We start from the raw sequence: 17,889 nt of genomic DNA on the forward strand, positions 1-17,889 counted from the left end.
CATCCATCCATCCCTCCACCCATCCATTTGTCCATCCATCCATCCATCTATCCATCCACTCATCCATCCATCCATCCGTCCGTCCGTCCATCCACCATCCACATCTGTCCACCCACCAAATCTTCACTGAGCACCTCCAAGGTGCTGGAATGGGGGATGACCCCAAGGTGGGTCTTGTTTTCAGGGAGTTCACAGTCTAGGGGTACAGATCAGAAATGCACACTGTTTTGGGTGCAGTAAAATTTAATCTGGCCAGTCAAGGAGGGAAGCATCATAGATGTTCTGGAAGAGGAAGACTGAACCCCCCCATCATATGCGCCCCAACTTAAGCCACCACACACCTCAGATCTCGGAGTCTAATACTGCAGAAGACCATGAAACAGGACAGAGTGTCTGATTCTGGATCCTACCACTGTCCAGGGGCTGGGGAGGACTTCACACCGGGCTGGCCCTCTTCTTTGTCGCTCCCCCCAGTTATGGACACAGAGCCAGCACTTGGAACACACAAGGAGCTTTATTGCACACGGAGGACCAGGCTGCAAGCCGGGAGCAGGGAGGGGGCAGGGCCTGAGAATGCGGCGCAGGCGCTGGTGTCTCTTGACCTGGAGGGCCCCCAGCACGTGTCCTCTCTCTGCCCAGGCTGGGCCTTCCTCGGGGACTCTTGGTCTCTGCGGGGGCGGCCCCTTTGGTCAATCACCAGTGAGAGTCCCTCTCCTGCCCCTGCTGTGCGAGGTAGAGTGGGGGTCAGAGGGCGGGAGGGGAGAGCGGTCGGGGGGTCGAGGGGTAGAGAGACGGCGACGGTGGTGGGTGTTGGCCGGGCGCGGGCAGGCCAGGCAGGCAACGGCAGCGGCTCCCGTGGCAGGGCCGGGGTGGGCGTCTGGCTGGACTCGCCCCTGCGAGGGCGGAGGGTGCTGCCCGAGCTGTCTGCGGCCTCAGGAAAGCTGAAACACCGGCATGGGTGGGGGTGTCAGGCTCCGGTCCGGGGAGGGGGTTACCCCCTGCCCTCCGCGTCTCCAGCCCGTCTCCGGTGGCCACGCTGGCCCTGCCTACGGCACCCCCTCCCCCGGGAGCAGCCGCCCTGCTCCAGCCACCGGAACCCCACGTCCTCTTCCACCTTGGAAGCTTGCTTCCTGACACCGGGGGCCCCCCCGGGGCCGCGGGCCTACTTGGGATTCAAGGTGAAGGGAGCTGTGCCCGTCGCCTGCTCTCCCGCTAGCCTGGCTGCCCCAGAGCTCCCGCAGTCCCTGGCGTCCTGGGCCCCCTGAAGCAGGCACAGCCGAGCGGGAACCCCGGGCAGACCCCTGAGGCCCCTCCCCAGGCAGACCGGCTCCCGCCTGACGGAGCCGGCCCCCACAGGCCGGCAGCTCCGGGCCTCCTTCCTCCCACAAACCGGCCGGCCTCCGGCTTGGCCCAGACGCCATTTGTCAACGTCCTTGCGAGCACGTGGCGCCCAGAAACCAGGGCGGGCGGCTTGGCCGGGACCACCCCAGCCAGGATGTCTGCGGGAATATCCCATTTAGCGTAGCTCAGCGAAAATTGCTCCCACCTCCCGGCCAATCGACCTCTGATGATGCAGCCTCAGCTTTCCTGAGCCTCTGGCCGCCACCCTCACCGCTGGCTCACAGTGGACGAGCCTGTGGTCAGACTGGCGACGGTGTGGCGCCCCTCACGCGTCTGCGGGCGGGCGCTCTTCCTGCCCTGGCGGGCGGCCGGCCCAGCACGTGCCTCCCCCTTGGAGCCCGTCCACGGGTCTCACGGTCTAGGCTGTGCCCCCGGGCGGCGCCCTCGGCCGTCACCCACCGAGTCACTCGGGCCTCCGTGCGCTCCTCTCTGAAGCGGCTGGAGGCAGAGCCGCCCCACAGAGCTGCGGACGCGGACAGACTTGCTAGGGACACACCCGGCAGGTGCCGGGCGCTCGGGAAGCAGAGATTCTGATGGTCAGGCTCGGGCCGTGACCCCTCTGGGCCTCAGGAGCTCCTACCTCACCACGGGGTGGGGGGTGGGGGGGGCGGGGCACTGGCAGAGAGGACGGCTGGCCCGTGACGGCTGTCCCTCTCCACCCCAGGGTGCAACGATGCTCATCGTGGCCGGCCTGTGCCCCCCGGGGCCCTCGGGACCCCCGCCACCCCTGCTGCCCAAGCCAGGCAAGGACAACCTTCGTCTGCAGAAACTTCTGAGGAAGGCTGCCCGGAAGAAGATGACCGGGGGCGGGGCCCCCGTGCCACTGGGGGCTTTCCGCACTTCCCTGTCCCCCGTGAGTGAGGCCAGCCACGACCAGGAGCCAACGGCCCCGCGCCCCGCGGAGGGCCCGCGCTCCGTGCCCGCCCTGCCCCGCTCCCCGCACCCCTCCGTCATCCAGCACGTGGCGTCACCTCTGCAGACGTCCACAGCCCCCTTCAGCTTCACTCAGCACAGGAGCCTGGCTGCCCGCTTCAAGGCCACGGGGTTCCGGCTCACGACACCGGCCCTGCACCCCACCCGGTCCCCCAGCGGCTTCACGCAGGTCTCGGCCCCCACAGCAGGGGCCACCCACGTCAGCCAGGTACACATCCGGCTCGTGCCGTCCCCACGGGCCAGGACCCCGGAGCCCCGCCAGACGGCCCCAGATGGGGGGCCTGGTGGGCAGGACCGGGACACGGTCCCGCACCCTCCTGGGGCCCAGCCCCCGGCCCCCGCGGCCCACATCCGCCCTCTGCCCACAGAGGCCCAGACTGCCGGTCCTTGCCCTGAGGCTCCCCCTCCTCAGTGCCCTGGCCCTGAGGCCTTGGTGCCCAGAGAGGGCGGCACTCGGCTTGTGGTGCCCATAGTCCCCACCTGCCACTCACCGGGACCCTCGCCTCACAGGCCGGCCTCAGCTGAGCCCGTGGAGAAGCCCCCTGCGGCTGGCCCTGCTGCTGAGGCCGAGCAGGTCTCCAGTCCCCGGGCGGCCTCGTCCCCGTCCCCGCCCTCAGGCCCGCACCCATACCCTGTCCCCAAAGTTGCACCGAGGCCCCGGCTCAGCGGCTGGACGCGCCTGAAGAAGCAGCTGACGGAGGAGGCGGAAACATCCCCGTGCCCGGGGCCAGAGCAGAGCCCAGAGGGCGGGGGGCAAGAGGTGACAGCCCCCGCCCTCCCAGCGTCCCGGCCCCCAGCCTCCCGGGCCTCCAGGATGTGGGACGCGGTGCTGTATCGCATGTCAGTGGCCAAGTCCCAAGGCAGCCCGGCTGGGCCCAGGGATGGGGCTTGTACCCTGGCCGGCCTGGGCCGCCTGCCCTTCCTGTGCAGGCCGCGATTCAACGCCCGGAAGCTGCAGGAGGCAGCCGCCCGGCCGCCCCCTATAGTCCACTCCGTCGTGGACCTAAACCCCAAGCCCAAGAACTTCAACCGGACGGCAGCTGGCTGGAAGCTCCAGTGACCCGTCAGGGCGGCACCGGGGCCTAGGACCGTGGTGTGGACAGAAGAGGGACAGGGGGTCCAGCTGGGGAGCCACGGCCGCTGCAGAGGGCGCCAGGGCCGGCCGGACACCGGGCAGCCGGGAGGTGCGGGACGGACAGGCTGCAGCAGGAAGGACTGTGGCGGGGTGCGGCAGGGGCAGGTGGGGTCGGGGAGGAGGCCGGTCTCCATGGCATGGACTGGGGCAGAGAAGGGGTCTGCACTGGGTTAGAATATATATGGGGGCTAACGGGGTAAAACCACGCACAAGAAGGAAGGAACATGGCTCAGTGATGAGGCAGCGGGTAGATGAGTCGGCCCCGCACGGCAGGGCCCATGGCTCGGGACTCGGGGCAAGGAGGTGCAGGGGGGTGCCTGGGCTCCTGAGGGGCTGCGGGCCGGCAGGGCAGGGAGGATGCTGGGGCTGCGTTCTGTGGTCCCCCCGCCTCTCCGGGAAAGATGGGGGACAGATTTATGTTTGCTGTGCAGAGCAGGGCTGGCTGGCCAGGGCGACTCAGTTGTGCGTGGGCACCAGTGGCTGCATCAGCGGTTTGACTGTCCTTCCTGACACATGTGGGGGGTGGGGGGGAGGCAAGACCCCAGGCTCAGCTCCTTTTGTTGCCCGCCTCTGATTCCCCCGCCTGGGGGGCAAGGCGTGAGGGGGGCTCGCTGGCGGGAGATGGGGGCGGGGCCCAGCTTCGATGGCTGGGTAAGGACGGGTGTCCTTGGTCCCGGGGCAGGGGAGGCGGCAGAGGGGACCCCAGGCCTCATGCGGCTTTGGGGCCCCCGCGTCTGCAGTCCCCGCTGACTTGAGACAGGGGCCAGGGCTCTGATGGGGTCAGCAGTGATGGCAGAGGGACACGGAGTTGCCTGGGTGCAGGACTCAGGAGGGGAAGAGGCAGCCAGTAGGCGGCCAGCTGCATCACGCAGGGCATAATGGGTGCTGTAAATGGATCCTGGGACCCAGGCCACTAATAAAGTGTGTCTAACCACGGCAGTGGACCATGTTTCTTCACCAGGTGATGGGCAGGGTGGTGGACCCTGGAGGGGCCCCCAGCTGGTACAGGAGAGCGAGCCAAGTGTGGGTTCCGACCGGCTCCAAGGCCGGGCATTCAGTCCCCACAGGCCGCCCTTGCAGCTGTAACAAAGCGGGCCTTGTCCATGGCTCCACATTCCCAGAAGGACACGTTCCACACACACGACACCTCACGCTCGGGCTGCTGCCCTGGACTCACCAAGAAGGGCAGCCTAGGGCACCGAGCCCTCGTCCACAAGCACCTTCTCATACTTCCCATGTCCGGTGGCCACAAACTTGTACCTCTTTCCAGACGGAGTGCTCTGCTGGGAGAGGTGACCAAGAGCAAAGCTGAGAGCGGCAGAAGAGAGATGGTGCAGCCTCTGGGAAGCCCTCCCAGATACACCGAGGATAGCCCCTCTTTGCTTTCAACTGCTAGACCTGCCCTCCCTACATCAGCCACATTTAGACCCTACCTTAATTGTCGATGATGTCTTGGAGCCTCCTTTTTGCTCCCAGAGGCTTTTCTTGCTCATGTCTCCAGCTACGATATCCTATGTTCAGAGGAAGGACATGTCACAGGTGCGGACCCTCGACCAGGGAACTCAAAGCCGTGGTCCTTTCTCTCCTGTCCAGCCTTGCCCGGCTGGGTCCCAGGCCTGCCCACCCACTTCCTTGTACGAGAGCCCAGGGGAGGAAGTAAGAAAGGGAAAGTGGCACCACCTACATGCACTGGGCCACCAGTTCCCCCACATGGCCTTCCACTCTGGGGGCCAGGCTGGTGAGCACCCCCCAAACATCCCAGTGCTCTGTCTACCCACACTGCAGCCTAGACAGCCTCATACTTGCCTTACCAAGGGGACCCCACCTCACCCTGGGATGGGTGTTACCTTGCAAGAGGGGGTCCTGGCAGTGGACTGAGCCTGCACTTCTCCTGTCTCCCACCGGCTCTTGGTGCTCGCCACAGCCATGCTGGGCAGCTCAATGGAGGGCTGGCGGGTCAGCTTGGGGGTCCGGCCAGCAGTCTGCAGAGGAGGAAAAACCCAGGACCACTTTAGTGGACAGCCACATGGGACATGTCAGAGAAGCCAGGGTGAGGGTCTCCAATACATGACTTCTTCTACATCTTTGTATTTCCAGAGGAGTGCTTTCCCAGTAAGGGGCTAGGGCAGGGCACTCTGAAAAAAAAAAAAAAATGCATGTGCCTCCATTTGGTGTACTTGTGAAACACCTTCTTGATCTGAGGAGCACAGGTGATATGGTGGGGTAAGAGACAGATGTGGTGCTATCATGCTGCTCAGAACATAGGGCTGGAGGAGCATGGATTGAATGGGGGGGGTTGTTGGAGAGAGGGGCATTGGTAGGATAGAGAGGTGTAGGTCTGAATGAGCGGTGGTTGGATGGAGGGGTGTTCGCTGAATGGAGGAGTGTTGTTTGTATGGAAAGACATTGGTTGGATGAAGGAGCGTCGGTTAGATAGGAAGGTATTGGTTGGATGGAGGGGAGTTGGTTTGATGGAGTGGTCTTTGTTGCATGGAGAGATATTGTTTGGATGGAGTGGTCTTGGTTGGATGGAGGGATCTTGGTTGGATGGAAGGGTATTTGTTGGATGGAGTGGTCTTAGTTGGATGGAAGGGTATTGGTTGGATAGAGTGGTCTTGGTTGGATGGAGGGGTATTGGTTGGATGGAGGGGTATTGGTTGGATGGAGTGATCTTGGTTGCATAGAAGGGTATCGGTTGGATGGAGGGGAGTTGGTTTGATGGAGTGGTCTTTGTTGCATGGAGAGATATTGTTTGGATGGAGAGGTATTGGTTGGATGGAGTAGTCTCGGTTGGATGGAGGGGTCTTGGTTGGATGGAGGGGTATTGGTTGCATAGAAGGGTATTGGTTGGATGGAGGGGTGTGGTTGGGATGAGACAATGGGTATGTGAATGGAGGAGGGACCCAGCAGAAGAAGGGAGGCCTAAGCATACCTCAATGGCCTGTGTGTACTGCTCCAGTCGCTCATCAATCTTGGAGATGGGCAAGGCTGGTTGGGACTTCTTCACGCTGTTACTGGAGGGTAGGAGAAGGGTCACACCCCATGCTCCCTCACTGGGCTTCCACACCCACCCTGACCCCTACCAGAGCTCCCTCGGGGCTCTGCATCTCTAGCCCGCAGGCCCCTCTCTTCGACACCGTCTTGGGGAACCCCAAGTCCTAGTCTGGAAATCAGCAGGTTCACCTCTTCCTGATGGAGCGGTTCAGGGACTCGGTTCTGTCGATGAGCTGCGGAAGGCAAGCAGAGATGTGAGTCTCCAACCAGAGCCCCCCCACCCCCCCATTGCCCCAGTGACTCCCATCCACCAATCGAGCCATCCGCTGATTCATTTCTCAGGGATGTGCTGAGTGCCAGGCTGGGGGGATGGCAGAGAAAGAGCAGGGTATACTCGTGTTCCTGGCACTGCCGTGTGGCTTCCTCTCTGGGGCTGTTGTGGGGTTGGTGCTGTGATTCTGGGAAAGAGGAAAAGGCAGCAGGCTCTGGGGCTCGACCTACTTTGGTGCTGGGGCTCAGGGGAGGTGAGCCCTGTTCGGTAGCACCCTCCAAGACCAGGGGGCTGGGCGTCCTGGGCTGCTGGCGTTTCTGGTGCTAGGAATAGAACATCAGAGTTTATATGATGAGCACCCCTTGCACCCCTCCTGCCCCATTCAGGACTTGTTGGAGCAAACATCTTCCCCTCCCTGGGCCTCAGGCCCTTTCCAGCCCTGACATGCTGTTTCTCGAATTCTCTGCAGTGGGGACTGGTGAGTCCAGAGGAAAGTCGCTTGATCCCAGGGTCACGAAGACCCTCCTCCCTCTGGGAATGCGGGTGCCATAGAGTCTGGGGTGGGGGGGGGGGCGTCTCCCTCTAGGGCAGCCTGCTGAGCAGACGGTCAGCAGACACAGACCCAGCCCGAGGGGCGGGGTGCACCCGGACCCCAAAGGGAGCCACCATCACCTGCTCGTCTGCCTCTTCGGCTTCTGCCGGCCCCAGGCTGCCCTGGACGGTCCCCTCTGGGCTCTTGGGCTCTGTCTCCTCTGTTCCTGGCCCCTCCTGGAGCTCGGAGCTGGGGCTCAGATGCAACTCCTCCAGGCTGACTCTGGCTGGACTCTGCTCATCACCACCCTGGCTCCTGCAGGCATGCTGATGGGGCCTGGGGGGCAGGGGAGGGATGCAATCCCGGTGAAGGTCATTCAGTTGCTGGGTTTGGGTCCCTCTCGGTTTCCAAACCTCAGCTTCTCCGTCCGGAAGGTGGGGGCGGTCTGACCAGTTGAGTGCCAAGGAATCCTGAGACCCCAGCCTCATCGGGGGAAGTGGGCCCAAGGACCTGCTGGAGGCAGCCCTCCAGCCCTGGGGCGCCTGTGTAGACAGGGCCCGCTGCCTCAGCCCCCTCTCGCCTCACACTCGGAGGCCGGACCCGGTCTCCAGACTCTCTGGATGGGCCCCAGCCCCCGGCCCATGCTTGTCTGTGTCCACCCTGCTGGCCTAGGCCCTCCCCCCCTCCGCCTGCTTCTGCCCTGCTCCATGAGGGAGGCAGGTGGGCCTGAGGAAGAAGGGTTTCGCATAGGAGCAGGGCAGGATCTGTGGGTGGTTTGGGGGACGATCAGCTAAGGGACAAGGCAAGGGCCGAGGTCACAGCTAGGACGGCACCCTTGAGAAGAGGGGCTGCCTGCACTGGCTATGCCCGCCGGCAGCCAGCAGGGCTCTGCATTTGAGCAGGACTGAACCAGCAAGAAATTCTCGCATTTTCCATGATTTCACGCCCCTTGGTGTTGGTGCCAGCCCAGACCCAGACCCACCGCCCAAGGTGGGTCAGTGTGAGCCGGCCGGGCACACAGAGGGCCCATTCAGCTCCAGCGGGTCCCGGGGCCAGGCAGGTGTGGGGCGGGGAGGAGGCTTGCTTGTGAGCAGAGCAGGAGGGTTCAACAGAAGAGCCAAAGTGCCCCCTGCTGTTGGGAACAGCTGTGGCCTGAGGCCGGCGGGAAAGAGGAGGCAGCCGGCAGGGCTGCGGCCACCCGACACCAGGGGACAGGCCATCCTTGCAGACCCCAGACCCACCTCAGAAGGGTAGGGTGTGCACTGAGCCTCAAAGGCAGATGGGGGAAAATGAGGCCTGCAGGGGCACCGGTGACCAGGGGGTGGCCAGGACCAGGGCCCCAGCCAGGCAGCTGGCTCCTGGGGTGCAGGAGCCTGCTGGTAGGATGGTTGGAAGACTGGAGACGGGACGGTCCTAGCTAGAGATGGAGACTAGAGGGGCCTTAAAGGGCCGGGAGGTGGTGTCCCCCAAGCTCGAAGCTCCTGGGTAGAGCTTGGACCCTGCCCACGGTGGGGGGCCCTTGAGCACGCCTGCAGGGTGCCTCAGACCCCAGGACTGGGGTGGGGGTGAAGCTCCCGGAGCAGCCCCCCATCCCTGGGCCCCCACCCCCTCCTGCCCTGTTCAGCCCAGCAAACACGTCTGCACATCTGGAAAGCTTGTCCCTCCAGGCCAACTCACAGGCCCACACATCTGGAAATACCTGCTCCCCTCCGTGGGAATGGAGATCAGCCAGCCCCGAGGGAGGAAGGGGCGGGCGGGCGGCAGGGGCGCAGAGCCTCCATTACGTAAGTGGGCTGCAGATGTGTGCTGATGTGGCAACACCCTGGCCGGGCCGCAGCTGGTCTGGATGGGGCCCAGGGGCCCTGGGGAGCCCAGGAATGAGATTTCCTCCCCACCCCTCCCCGCAGCCCCTCGGCCCGCCGCCCCGCCGCCGTCTAGCTCTCTTCCTCCCTTCCCCCTGCTCCCAGCCCGGGGGGCATTTTGCGGGGCTGGTGGCCTTTGCTCAGGCACAGGCTGGGGGCTTGGAGAGCACCCCTGCCTGGTAACCCTGCCTCCGGCCTCTGACCCCACTTGCCTGTTCTCCTCCTGCTGCCCCTCCGGACTCTCGCTCCGAGGGGGCTCCCCGCTGTTGGAGCCCCCCCCGGCCTCCCAGGGCTGCCGCTGTGGCTCTGGCTTCTGGGACCAGTCGCTGAAACCCTCGTCCTCATCCAGTTCAGGGGCCTCCGAGGGCTTCAGGCTGAGGCTAAAAGAGAAGCACCGGGTGCTCAGAGCCGGACGGGGCCATGAGGGGCAGGGGGCACGCTATACACACTGGCCACCTCTCCTTCCTTCCTCAGACCCTGGGCTCCAGGGGTGGGAGACCCTGTCTGCCAGGGGCAGCACGCATGGCTGGGCTGAGCCTCCCCGCTGTTAGAGAATCCCTGAGGGCAGGACTGTGTCTCCTCCGTAGTCTGGAGCTGCCTGAGGCCGAGGTTGTGTCTGACCCTATTAAGCTAGGGCTCCCCAAGAACAGGGCTATATCTCCCTCATGAGACTAAGGTTCCCACAGAGCTAGGCTGTGCTTCCTCCATCAGTGTAGGGCCTGCCAAGACCTGGGCTGTGCCTCCGCCTTCAGTCTAGGGTCCCCTGAGAACTGGGCTGTGCCTCTCTCACTAGTCTAGGGCCTCCTGAGAGCCGAGCTATGCTTCCTCCATCAGTCTAGCCTCCCCTGAAAGCAGGGCGATGCCTTCCCCATCAGTCTAGGGTCCCTTGAGAGCTGGGTTGTGCCTCCCCCATCAGTCTAGGGTTCCCCAGGAGCTGGGCTATGCCTCCTTCATCAGTCTAGGGTCCCTTGAGAGCTGAGCTATGCTTCTTCCATCAGTCTAGGCTCCCCTGAAAGCAGGGCTATGCCTCCCCCATCAGTCTATCCCTTGAGAGCTGGGTTATGCCTCCCCCATCAGTCTAGGGTTCCCCAGGAGCTGGGCTGTGCCTTTTCCATCAGTCTTGGTACCCTGAGAGCTGGGCTATGCCTCCTTCATCAGTCTAGGGCTCTCTAAGAGCTGGGATGTGCCTCCCCCATCACTCTAGGACCTCTTGAGATCTGGGCTATGCCTCCCTCATCAGTCTAGAGCCTCCTGAGAATTAAGCTCTGCCCCTCCCATTAGTCTAGAGTCCCCTGAGAGCTGGGCTATGCCTCCTTCATCAGTCTAGAGTCCCATGAGAGCTGGGCTGTGACTCCCCCATCAGTCTAGGACCTCTTGAGATCTGGGCTATGCCTCCTTCATCAGTCTAGGGCTCTCTAAGAGCTGGGCTGTGCCTCCATCACTCTAGGACCTCTTGAGATCTGGGCTATGCCTCTCCCATCAGTCTAGGGCCTCCTGAGAGCTGGGCTATGTCCCCCCATCAATCTAGAGCCTCCTGAGAATTAAGCTCTGTCCCTCCCATTAGTCTAGAGTCCCCTGAGAGCTGGGCTATGCCTCCCCCATAAGTTCAGAGCTCCCTAAGAGCTGGGTTGTGCTTCCCCATCAGTCTAGGATATCTTGAGAGCTAGGTTAGGCCTCCCGTTATCAGTCTAGGGCCCCCTGAGAATTGGGCTATGCCTCCCCTATCCGTCTAGGGCCTCCTGAGAGCTGGGATGTGCTCCCCCATCAGTCTAGGGCCTCCTGAGAATTGGACTGTGCTTCCTCCTTGGTCTAGAGTCCCCTGAGAGCTGGGCTATGCCTCCCCCATCAGTTCAGTGCTCCCAAAGAGTTGGGCTGTGCCCACCCCCATCAGTCTAGGGCCTCTGAGAGCTGAACTATGCCTCCCTCACCAGTCCAAGCCTCCCCAAGAGCTGGGCTGTGCCTCCTCCACTCGTCTAGGGCCCCCTGACTGCTGGGCTGTGCCTCCCCTGTCACCCTGGGGTCCCCGTGTGTGGGTGACACGTCTCCCTCCAGGGCTCTGGTGACTGCTCCCTCCGCGGGCAGCAGGGTGAGACCCTGTCCCCCGCCCCCCCCCCCCACCCCGGTCAGGGCAGGACTGGGATCTGGTGCTGGTGGGCTCCCCATGTGCCCCCAGCCCCTGCTATCTAAACTGAGGACCTGGCCTGAGGGGCCGTGACCGCTGCAGCACCCCACCCCGCCCAGAGCTGCTGACTCGGAGAAAATGAACAAAACAGGGCGGGAGGAAGGGGGGCATTATTGTAAAAACAGCCCAGCCCGGCCGCGGAGGCCTCCTGGGCCCAGGGAGGAAACGAGCCGGCCTGCGGCCCGCCAAGTTGGAACGTGGCCTCCATGAGTCACCGGCAGCAGGGAGCTTGGGCGGGGGGCTCCGGGGCCAGGGCCACGCAGCTGGGGTCAGTGTCGGTCCAAGCAGGGGCCAGGGCCGCGCAGGGCGGCCAGAGCCTGAGTCAGCGCTCTGGGAGGCTGGCTGGGAGGGGTGGCCGCACGTGAGTCCCTCCGGCCGGCCGGCCGGCGGGCTCCACTGACGCCTCGGGCTTCAGGGACCCTCACCCTAAGCTGTCTCCGCACCCGTGCTGAGCCCCTCCTCACTCTCCTCCTCCGGGAGCCCTAGCCCAGGGCCCCACCAACAGCCTCCCCTCTGCCCGGGGAGCGGGCCAGGCGGACTACTCGGGGGCGGCTTACAGGCTCTCCCGCTCCGGCGGCTCGGGGGACTGGCCGCCGTCCTTGTCCTGGGCCGAAGCTCCTGTCCCTCGCCCGGCGGCGACGCTCGCGGGCGGCCTCCTCCTCATCTTCCGCGCTCCGCTGAGTCGTGAGCCTGGGGGACACGGAGCGTCAGTCGGGCCTCAGCCTGCACCCCGCTGCTCCCGTCCTCCCGGTGGTGGAGGGGGCTCCGGTGTCCAGGCAGGACTGAGACCCTCTGTCCTCCCCCCCCCCCCCACCCCGGCCCAGCAGCCAGGCCTCCTGGACCTAATCAGAGCCGGGACACGGGCGGGCCTGGCTCTGTGGCCCCCAAGGCCCTGGGAAGCGGCTGCTGCAGGTACCAGACAGGTGCCACATGTCCCCACTGGAATCCGGTGGCAGCAGCCTCGCCGACCAGGCAACCGTCAGGCCAGGGGCAGACCCAGCCGGGCAGCCGCCTCCCTGCCCGGGTACCCCGGCTGGGGCCCTCCCTCCTGCCCCCCCAAGGGCCCCAAGAGGAGGCTGCCTGCACCCTCAACCTGACCTCTCTGGGCCCGTTCACAGAGGACGGACCCGAGGCCACCGCAGAGCCAGAGAGCTTGCTCCCTCGGTGCACGCTGACCCCGTGGCTTCTCGGGGTCCTTCACTAAGGGCGACACAAGGTCAGCCTGGGACGAGGGTTCACAGCCTGGTCCCCCTGGCCCTGGCCTAGCAGATCTCACACTGTCGGCATCCGGGGGGCACCCCGGGCCTGGGTCGCCGACACGGCCCTGCCTCCCCCACCACCCAGGCTCCACTGGACCCAGAGAGGGGAGGTCCTGGTCTCTGCCTCTGCAGGGATCACTGCCCTAGCCTGGGGTCTCGGTCCCTTCCCTCTGCTGCCCGCCGCCTGACCCCGCGGCCCGCTCCTTCTGGGACTCCGTCCCTTGGCCGGGACGGCCGGCTCCATGGTCTCAGCAGCCCTGCCAGCCATGATCTATCTGTCCCAGGTCTTCCCAGAGCCTCCCAGACAAAAGCCAGGCCCTCCTCAGCCCGGGCTCCAGGCCCGCTCCCCCCCCACCGCCCCCCCGCCGTGGCCACCTGGGACTCCAGACCTGCTCAGCCCGCAGCACCCCTGGTCTCCCACCCTCGATGCTCAGAAGTGCCTTCGGCTCCCACCCCCGGGGGCCTAGGGAGCCCTTCCTTCCCACGCCTGCTCCCATCCTGCCCTGGGCCTTCGGCTCGGAGGCTGCAGGGCCACGTTATCTGGGGAAGTGTTGCCCCGGGGCTCAGGGTCGTGGTTCCCGCTCCCCAGACCCTTGCCCCGAGATCTGAGTGCAGAGCCCGCAAGTTGCCTGTCACCCCACACACAGACATGAGCAGATCCTCTGGGGTCTGCCTGTCGGGTGGTATGTCCAGGCCACAAGAGCCCCACGCGGGCCCGGCCCCCTTGCACGCCCAGGTGCACACGAGGCAATAATGCGCGTGCACACACACACACACACGTCCTCCGTGAGCTCGACACCCAGGCCCGCGTGGCACGCGCACCCACCCTCCACCCACAGTTCCAAACACCCCACAGCACGCACACGGATTCACGAGCGGGAACAAGGCGGGGGCCAAAATGGCAGGTCCGGGGTCCCCGCTCCAGACCCCGTTTTCTGCTGTCCTTGCCATCGCCCCGACAGCGGCCCTGTGAGCCGGCCCCTCCGAGGGCCACCCTCTGCGACCCGCTATCTGCACGTGGCCCCGGGAGCCCTGACAGGCAGGGGCCTGGGGGGCGGGGGGGGGGGGGGCAGGCAGACAAGGGATGCAGGGTAGGGGTCTCCTGGTGGTCTCCCCAAACCCCTGGGCCGGGAGCCCCAGCGGCCCAAGGACAAGGGCCCTCCCCCTCGCCTCCCCCCCTCCCACCAGCCCCAGGATGTGAGTAATGCGGCCCCTCTGGCCCCTCCCGTGACCTCACCCCTCACTGTTCCACAGCTGGGCTCCGTTCTGGGAACTGAGAGGGGGCGGCTCTCCTGGGGTGGGGTGGGGGCCTCTGGCCTGGGAAAGGCGCCCCCCCTTCCCCGGCCAGCAGCCCAGACCCCTTGGCAGGCTCCACGGAGCTGTCAGGACACCGGCGATGGCCGCCCCACCCGTGGCCCCTGGCTAGCCCGCGTGCAGCTGTAAGGGATTTGGTGTTCCTTAGCGAACGCAATTAGGCTATTTCCTGTGTCTGCTCTGGCTCTTTGCAGCCCGGGGTTCAGCCCGGGGGGCTGCCGAGTGGGGCTCTGCTCCCCCAGCATCGGGCTCCGCCGCGGGGCCTCGCCCCCACCCAGGTGCACCGGGGCGCGCGCACCCCAGCGGGCCCCGGGCCGCCCTCCCAGCTCCCCGTTCTGAGTGGGGGTCCCACGTTCGGGGGCTGCCCCGTTGGCCACGTCCACCGCCTACCGGCCCCGACTCGGGGCGCCGGCCCCCCACTCCTCCCTCTGCGGCCCCCCGGTCCCCCCACCAGGGTCCCGTGATAGGCTCCTGAGCCGGCCCGGCCCTCGCAGCTGCCCCCACCTCCTTCCTCCCCTGTCTGCCCGCGTGGGTTTGGTCCCAGCTTGACTCTGCCCCCTGCAGGCCGCTTGTCCGTGCCTAAAGGCCTAAAGGCCACCCGTCTCTGGTGCCTAAAGGTCGAGGGAGAGCTCGGGCGCCGGGCTCGGGGGCAGGGGCCCAAAGGGAGGACAGCCAGGCAGGGCCAGGCCTGTCGTCGGAGAACCCTTTCTTCAGGTCTGCGGGGGACCCTCCGGCCACAGGTGTCCCCGACACGGCCAGAGGAAGCTGCCAGAGAGGCCGGGGGAGCAGCCCTGGTCAGCCCCACCGTGGACTGACCACCCCCGGGGTCTCTGGTCCCTCCGCGCCCCACCTCGCCAGGGGGTTCTACGCTGTCGACCGGGGTGGACACTTGCAGAGCCACTGGTCCCTCCGGTGGCCGTAGAGCCCGTGAGTGAAGTGGGAGCCAGCCCGGGGAGAGGCCTCCTCCTCCTCCTCCTCCTCCTTGGCTTCCGGGGACAGCAGGACGGCAAGCGTCCCCGACTCCCAGAGAGCGAGCCCCCAAGGGCAGAGGTCGGGGGCCCCGTCAGGGAGCTCAGGGGAGGGCAGCCCCACGCCCCACAAACTCCGAGGGTGCCCCTCACTGGTTACGCGAGGCGGCGGGGGGCTGCCCCAGGCAGCAGGGGGAGGGGTCTGTGGGCACCGCCAGGGCCCCGGAGGTCACTCGTCCCTGCAGAGAGGCGCAGCGGGGGTGAGCGGGGAGCTCGAAGGCGGCCCCAAATGAGCAGGTGGGCGGGGGGGTGGGGCGGCGGGAGGCGCACGCTGCTCCCCGGGGCCAGGGGTGGGCACACGGAGCTGCAGCTGGGGGGACCCGGCTCCCCCCACACCCCACCCGAGGGCCCTGGCACGGGTCCAGACCGCCCTCCCAGCCGTGCCCCCTCCGGCAGCAGGTCTCCGGGCGCGTCTCCGGGCTTCCTCAAAGTCACTGCCCCAGGTAGACAACCCCCCCCCCCCACTCCCCCCACCCCCCCCGCAACGAGCCCAGTCCCGCTGCCCAGGGGAGCCCAGGAGGCCACCTTGAACTTGGGTCGGAAAGATGAACCGGAGTGTGTGGGCCAGGGAGAGGGTACAAGAGCCAAGCCAAGGCCAGCGGCCAGAGCGCTCAGGTGGCCCCGGAGGGGCGGCTGCGGGGAGGCGGACGGGAGAGTCTCTGAGCCCCCCGTGAGGCGGCCCCGGGAAGCCCTGTGCCAGCCTTCAGGTCCTTTCTGGAAGGAGGCCCAGTGGGTGTGGAGGAGGGGAGATGCAGTTAGACTGGCAGGGAGGGCTCCGGGCCGGGAGGGGACAGGAGCCTCCAGATCTCCAGAGTCCCTGGGGAGGACAGAGGGACTACGGGTGAGGCGAGACCCCGCTGACCCAGGGAGAGTAACCAGGCTAACTGGGGACGCGGTGGCTCAGGGAGACCGGGACAGCAGTGGGGTAGCAGGGTCTCACGTGACCAGGGAGCAGAGGCCTGGGGCACAGGGGAGAGGCCTGGAGCACCGAGGCCTTAGGCCTCCTTCCTGCCGACCTCCCTTCTCCTCCTCCTCTTCTCCCAACCTCCCCTCCTCCTCCTCCCCTCCTCCCTCCTCCTCCTCCTCTTCTCTCCTCTTCTCCTCCTCCCCTCCTCCCTACTTCTCCTCCTCCCCTTCTCCTCTCCTCCCCCCTCCTCCTCTTCCCCCTCCTCCCCCCCTCCCCCCTCCCCTCCTCCTTCCTCCTCCTCACTCCCTACCTCCCCTCCTCCTCCTCTCCTCTCCTCCTCCCCCTCCCTCCGCCTCCTCCTGTCCTCCCCTCTTCTGCTTCTCTTCTCCCCTCCTCCTCTCCTCCTCCTCTCCTCTCCTCCTCCTCTCCTCCTCCCCTCCTCCCTACTTCTCCTCCTCCCCTCCTCCCTCCTCCTCCTCCCCCATCCTCCCCTCATCCCCCCTCCTCCTCCTCTTCTCTCCTCCTCTCTCCTCCTCTCCTCCTCCCTACTCTCCTCCTCCCCTCCTCCTCCTCTCTCTTCTCTCCTCCTCCTCTCCTCCTCCTCCTCTTCCCCTCCCCTCCTTCTCCTCTCCTCCCCTCCCCTCTTCCTCCTCCCCCCCCCTCTCTCCTTCTCCTCTCCTCCTCTCCCCTCCCCTCCTCCTCCTCCCCTCCCTCTCTCCTTCTCCTCTCTCCTCTCCCTCCCCTCCTCCTCCTCCCTCTCCCTTCCTCCTCCTCCTCCCCTCCTCCCTCCTCCTCCTCTTCTCTCTCCTCCTCTCCTCCTCCTCTTCCTCCCTACCTCCCCTCCTCCCCTCCTTCCTCCTCCTCCCCTCCCTCCCTACTCCTCCCCTCCTCCCTCCTCCTCCTCCTCTTCTCTCCTCCTCCTCTCCTCCTCCTCTTCCTCCCTACCTCCCCTCCTCCCCCTCCCCTCCTCCTCCTCCCCTCCCTCCCTCCTTCTCCTCTCCTCCTCTCCCCTCCCCTCCTCCTCCTCCTCCCTCTTCCTCCCTCCCTCCTCCTCCCTCCCTCCTTCTCCTCTCCTCCTCTCCCCCTCCACTCCTCCTCCTCACCTCCCCTCCTCCTCTTTCCCCCTTCTCCTCCCTCCTCCTCCCCTTCCTCCCCCCTCCTCCTTTTCCTCCCTACCTCCCCACCTCCTCCTCCCCTCCTCCCCTCCTCCCCTCCTCCTCTTCCTCTCCTCCTCCTCCCCGTTTTTCCCCCCTCACAGGCTGGCACCTCACGCAGCTCCGCCCAGCTGTGCAGGAGTTCAATCCTTCTTGCCCCTCCCCTTTGTGGTTGCTCCCAGAGGGGGCAGCATTAACAAGGCAGGGCCCAGGGGCCTGAGGGTCCTGTTACGTCTCTGGAAGACCCAAGGCAGAGCAGCTAGGGACTCTGGGGGTCCCAGGAGGTTCTGAGCAGGGAGGAGCTCCGTGGAAGGCAGCTGCAGGGGACACAGGTGGGGGGGGAGGCTGTTGACCTCGCTGGGGTGATGGGGTGAAGGCTGAAGGGGTGAGGGGGGGATGGGGTGAAGGCCAAAGGAGGCAACCACACAGCCCGCCAGCCCAGGTGGAGGGCTGAGACCAGGGCAGGGCTGTGGCTTTGGTCTCTCTGACCCCCTGCCCAGGATGAGACCCCAGGCCCAGCCTCAGCTCTCCAGCTGTAAAAAGGGTGCACCACCGTGTGAACCAAGACCCCTCCCCAGGCCACCCCAGCTCCCGCTTCCCCTTGGATGGCACCGTCGGCTGACCTGGCCTGCCCCACACCACCTCTCTCTTGGTCCTGGTGGGCAGGTCCATCTAAGAAGTCTCCCCAGAGGAGGGGACACGGACCTGCTCACAGAGAGAAAGGCACAGGCTGGGGGCACAAGCTACCCTGGCAAGTGGGGAGGGACAGAGGCCCCCGGGCTGGGGCCTCCTCCAGGACACCGGCCTAGTGCTGGGGGATGTGGGGCACAGCCGCGGCCTCTGGGGACCCTGCTCCACCTGCCCCGGGGCAGGGCTCCGAAGGCCCGAGAGGGCCTCGCTCTCCAGCCAGGCTGCCG

The 17,889-nt window shown here is 65.9% G+C and overlaps 2 protein-coding genes across 8 annotated transcripts in view; one reads left to right on the plus strand and one right to left on the minus strand.

Annotated features, from left to right (window-relative positions):
• The window catches only part of PRR33 (proline rich 33), a 62,831-nt gene extending 58,426 nt beyond the window's left edge, over positions 1-4,405 (plus strand). For all 3 annotated transcript variants that reach the window (XM_058690043.1, XM_058690042.1, XM_058690041.1), the window contains exon 2: positions 2,066-4,405. In XM_058690043.1, the coding sequence (XP_058546026.1) occupies positions 2,075-3,394 (1,320 nt within the window). In that variant the 5' untranslated portion in view covers positions 2,066-2,074 and the 3' untranslated portion in view covers positions 3,395-4,405. The remainder of the gene's footprint in view (positions 1-2,065) is intronic.
• Positions 496-17,889, minus strand: part of LSP1 (lymphocyte specific protein 1) — a 20,289-nt gene continuing 2,895 nt past the window's right edge. For 2 of the 5 annotated variants that reach the window (XM_058690044.1, XM_058690048.1), the window contains exons 2-11: positions 11,868-12,000; positions 9,341-9,508; positions 7,407-7,602; positions 6,965-7,057; positions 6,653-6,696; positions 6,402-6,483; positions 5,317-5,451; positions 4,903-4,980; positions 4,647-4,752; positions 496-941 (exon numbers count right to left, since the gene is read on the minus strand). In XM_058690044.1, coding sequence (XP_058546027.1) covers positions 4,660-4,752; positions 4,903-4,980; positions 5,317-5,451; positions 6,402-6,483; positions 6,653-6,696; positions 6,965-7,057; positions 7,407-7,602; positions 9,341-9,508; positions 11,868-12,000 — 1,022 coding nt within the window. In that variant the 3' untranslated portion in view covers positions 496-941; positions 4,647-4,659. The remainder of the gene's footprint in view (positions 942-4,646; positions 4,753-4,902; positions 4,981-5,316; positions 5,452-6,401; positions 6,484-6,652; positions 6,697-6,964; positions 7,058-7,406; positions 7,603-9,340; positions 9,509-11,867; positions 12,001-17,889) is intronic. The other 3 variants (XM_058690046.1, XM_058690045.1, XM_058690047.1) reach the window with 3 other exon arrangements.

Source organism: Neofelis nebulosa, chromosome 10 (assembly GCF_028018385.1).
Source record: "Neofelis nebulosa isolate mNeoNeb1 chromosome 10, mNeoNeb1.pri, whole genome shotgun sequence".
Classification (NCBI taxonomy): Eukaryota; Metazoa; Chordata; class Mammalia; order Carnivora; family Felidae; genus Neofelis; species Neofelis nebulosa.